Here is a 3609-nt window from a genome sequence, read left to right as displayed (position 1 = left end):
GTTTTTCCGTTTTTTTTCATTTGTTTATTTAGTTCTTGTGTAATATTAAAGATTTATTCTTGAGTGATATTTGGGTACATTACTAATATTGTGATTTATTGTTGTATCATATATTGTTACACATCAATGACTTGCTTTAACGTATTACTCCAAAGCAAGGCAATGACCCTAATGTTAGGATACACTAAAATAATAAGGGCTTTGATTACATGTGCATATGAGTTGTCTGGGCTCAAGTTGAGAGAACTTGATGTTTTTCTGAAAGTCACCGCTTATTATTCTCATGTTCAAAACGATAGTTGTATGATAAATTTCATTCTGGTTGCGAAGTTAATGAATTTCTCCAGAACCAAATTGTACAGCACAGTTCAATCCATCCCAAAGATAGCGCAATTGCAGAAGTGGCACACTGCTACCAAACAACTGCTACTTAAGTGTCAAAACATCCAGGTGAGAAAAGGCTACATTTCTGTATGTAACAGCAACAAACCATCAGATCTTGATACTCAGTAACTACAAGCAATGAAGTATGAAGACTGACATCGAAGTTGTGCCAAAATATCCATAAATCGGTTTCGTCTTTAGGTCAGCTTCCCATCAAGAGAAGGTTGAGGAAGACCTGGAGGTTTATCAACTCTCACTGTAAGCTTGAGCCTCGAAGATTTGTGATTAACAAATGAAAATTATGAACTGCCGCATCCTCCTATTCTCCCCGCTGTACCATTGAGCTGTGTTGCGTGAAGCCATGCGTATCCTTGCTCTACAAAATGGTCCGTTTATAAATACAAAGGAAGAAACTTTATACTCTATTGAAATCCACGCTTTGAATACTGAAAGGCTTGGACATCACGGTTAGGACGTTCCCGACACTCCACAGATGCTGACATTCGGTATGAGCTCACGTGCGTCGTTTGAAGATGAAAAGAGAGCCTCTAGAACCCCTCCCTATCCTCACAACCTCATCGAGGTACAGGATTGCCAGTTTGACATTACTGTTGCCTCCGTACTGCGTCTTAAACGACCCCAACATCACTTGAGGAGGCTCGAACACTACCTCTACCCACTTCTGGTCTAAAACTGTCAGTTTACCTGCATATTTCCAAGTAAAACTGGCCAATGTAAGAGGAAAGGAATATGTATATATGTATGTATATATAAGCGAGGTTCTTTCCTGCTGTGAATGGAAAGAAATTATGGAGGGTTGGTAAAAACAGTGTATGATAGAGATATATGTATATGTGTATATATATATATATATATATATATATATCAAGGCAGGTTCAGGTACCTTGCAAGGTTACTTTCCCTTCGACAAGGCCAAAGGCAGCGAAGGCAACCTTGTTAGAGATGAGATCAGGGGCATTGATGCTCTGCACCATATCCCGGGTCTTCAGCAATGCACGGCCCAGCATGCTGCGGTAGTATCCACCCGGTGCTGTTGGATTGCTGCTATATGCCACCTCCCAATCTGACTCCACCAATTCATTTGCATAAATACAGATTCAAACCTTCATGACTCATGCGTGTCAAAGCAGTCTGACCATACCCATAGTTCCAAATTAGCAAGCCATATTTCTTGCTTGCGGTAGGAAACCGGAATTGCAGCGTACAGCGCTGAGGAGAATACTTTACCTCCAAATAGCAAGGGACTGGATAGAGGTTCCGGAATGCACTGGGTCTCCAACTTGGCAACAATTTCGTTGATCGCGCACTTCTCTGGCTCGCCAATTTGCGTTCCCCTGTCAGTACCCTCGACCTGCGCATGCTCCCACGTACGTCCATGACTGCATATCGTCGTGTAAAGGCTGTTCGCATACCCGTTGGCGAGGACATTACCAGCAACATTGTGTATGGATTACCCAATTCCCCTAGGCGAAGGAGGGTTTTACATTCATAAGCATATCTATATAACTGGAGATCCTCCAACCAAAATTTAGTTTGTGGGGGGAGCTATTCATCCACTCAACTAGTTCATTCGTTTTTAAGAAATTGCCGCACCTGGATTAAGTGGAAGAGATACTTCCCATCTCAAAATTATGCATAAAAAATGACAGGATTAGGGAGATGAGCATACCAAAGAAAGCAGCTGTTCAACAAGAACAGATGCCGGGGCATTCACATCCACAGCAACCCCTTCCGCCGCAGCAGCTGCCACCAACGACCTACCCCTTCGAGCTCCAGAGTTAGCAACCCCGGGCTTTACCCTACTCCATTCCTTCTTCGACGACACCGTATCCGAACACACAACCCTCGCGACCTTGCAAGGACCCGACTGTCGACCATATCCACCAAGAGAGGGACGAGCCGACGCAGAATTCAAAGCGCACCCCAGCTTGAATGCGCTGCAAGAGAGGGTCGGGGAGACTACCATTGCGAATCCTTCTTTGGTTCTCGTCAGAGAAGAGACCTGAGGATTCTCTACACCTCCCAGCGGTCCTAGCTAAACCCTACAACTACTATGATGACGATGTCGATGACGATGGCGAAGACTGTAATTGCGAAAGCTTTTGCGATGATAGTGTAGCAAATCCCGAGACCTTTCAGTGTGAGAGATTGCAAGAGCTGTGGGAATGTGGCATGTCACCTCACCGCCCAGTCGGATAGGGCTGCACTCTATCACTAGCTCATTGGTTCATGACGGTGTCAGTTATTAGTTTTGTGTTTTTGGCATCATTCATCATTTGGCAGCATTTTCTTAGCTGGATGCGGAATTTCATTGAATCCACTCAGTTTCTGGTCACTTTTTGCTCAACATGTTTGCTTGTTTGAGTGGTTGATTGGTTGGCTGACCAGTTGCTTTTGTTGTGGGGATTTGACAAAGAAGATGTTGTCTAATGAGTCTCTGGAGAAAATTAGTGTTGGTTGATTGAGAAACTATTGAATGAATAAGCAATTGATTCTCCTCGTAGAAGTAGATTTCGTTTCTGCTTACAACTTGTATTATTGATTAGTACTTTTCAGGTTAAAACAAGAGTAAATGGCTTATTTGGAGTGAAGAATAGGATGACGGTAACAGTTCTCCTTCTCTATGTCCTTTCTATGTTTGGCATCTTAACCCCGTCGAAGTCGGGCCCTCTCGCGCTTCTGCACTTACGGTTACAAGATTTTGGTAGTGCCTTCCTTGAAGAAATTTTGTATTTCATGTCACAATATGGAATGTGTATATTGAAATCGGTAAAGGTCATCTGACCTTTGTTGGGCTTGTTGACCAGGTGAATATTACCGCTGACCACAGAATCATCAACGGTGGAGACCTTGCTGTATTTTTGCAAACATTTACAGCAATCACTGAGAACCCTACCGAACTTACCATGTGATTTTTCTAAAAAAAACGCGACCTCTGCGATGAACCAAGAGCTACTGCTGAAGTGCACAGCTATTGTGTAGTGTATTGTTGGAACCTCATTCCGTCTCCAGTCTCATCCTGGCCGAAGTTTCAAACTTGGAGAGGTGGGTCAGTCCAGCAGATCCTTAAACGTGCATAGGATTAGCAACCTTCTAAACAGGTTAGTGGTGATTCAATTAGAACAGCTTAGATTATGCTGAGCATAATGAGAATGTACTCAAAGGTATAATTTCAAGGCTGGTAACTATTAGTTTTTTACGTCA

The 3609-nt window shown here is 43.1% G+C and overlaps 1 protein-coding gene and 1 long non-coding RNA gene across 2 annotated transcripts; one reads left to right on the top strand and one right to left on the bottom strand.

The window, feature by feature from the left end:
* Positions 1–523: 523 nt before the first annotated feature.
* Positions 524–2632, bottom strand: LOC112290193 (putative plastid-lipid-associated protein 8, chloroplastic). The gene is made up of 4 exons (XM_024536233.3): positions 2075–2632; positions 1633–1756; positions 1289–1468; positions 524–1089 (listed from the first exon to the last, which is right to left on the bottom strand). Exons 1-4 carry the CDS (start codon positions 2369–2371, stop codon positions 899–901), a joined length of 792 nt encoding a protein of 263 aa, XP_024392001.1. The 5' UTR covers positions 2372–2632; the 3' UTR covers positions 524–898.
* LOC141046070 (uncharacterized) lies at positions 2623–3609 on the top strand. The gene is made up of 2 exons (XR_012218757.2): positions 2623–3009; positions 3213–3609. It is a non-coding gene; the product is annotated as an uncharacterized LOC141046070 (long non-coding RNA).

The sequence above is a fragment of the Physcomitrium patens genome, chromosome 13 (genome assembly GCF_059467195.1).
Source record: "Physcomitrium patens ecotype Gransden chromosome 13, ASM5946719v1, whole genome shotgun sequence".
Classification (NCBI taxonomy): Eukaryota; Viridiplantae; Streptophyta; class Bryopsida; order Funariales; family Funariaceae; genus Physcomitrium; species Physcomitrium patens.
This window is presented reverse-complemented; position numbering and strand designations above follow the sequence as displayed.

Excerpts from the sequence above, each read along its gene's own strand:
- LOC112290193 (XM_024536233.3), bottom strand. The coding sequence starts at position 2,371 with ATGGTAGTCTCCCCGACCCTCTCTTGCAGCGCATTCAAGCTGGGGTGC. Across the intron at positions 1,757-2,074 it reads TTGAACAGCTGCTTTCTTTG|GTCGAGGGTACTGACAGGGG; the intron begins GTATGCTCATCT and ends GAGCATGCGCAG. Across the intron at positions 1,090-1,288 it reads AGGGAAAGTAACCTTGCAAG|GTAAACTGACAGTTTTAGAC; the intron begins GTACCTGAACCT and ends GGAAATATGCAG.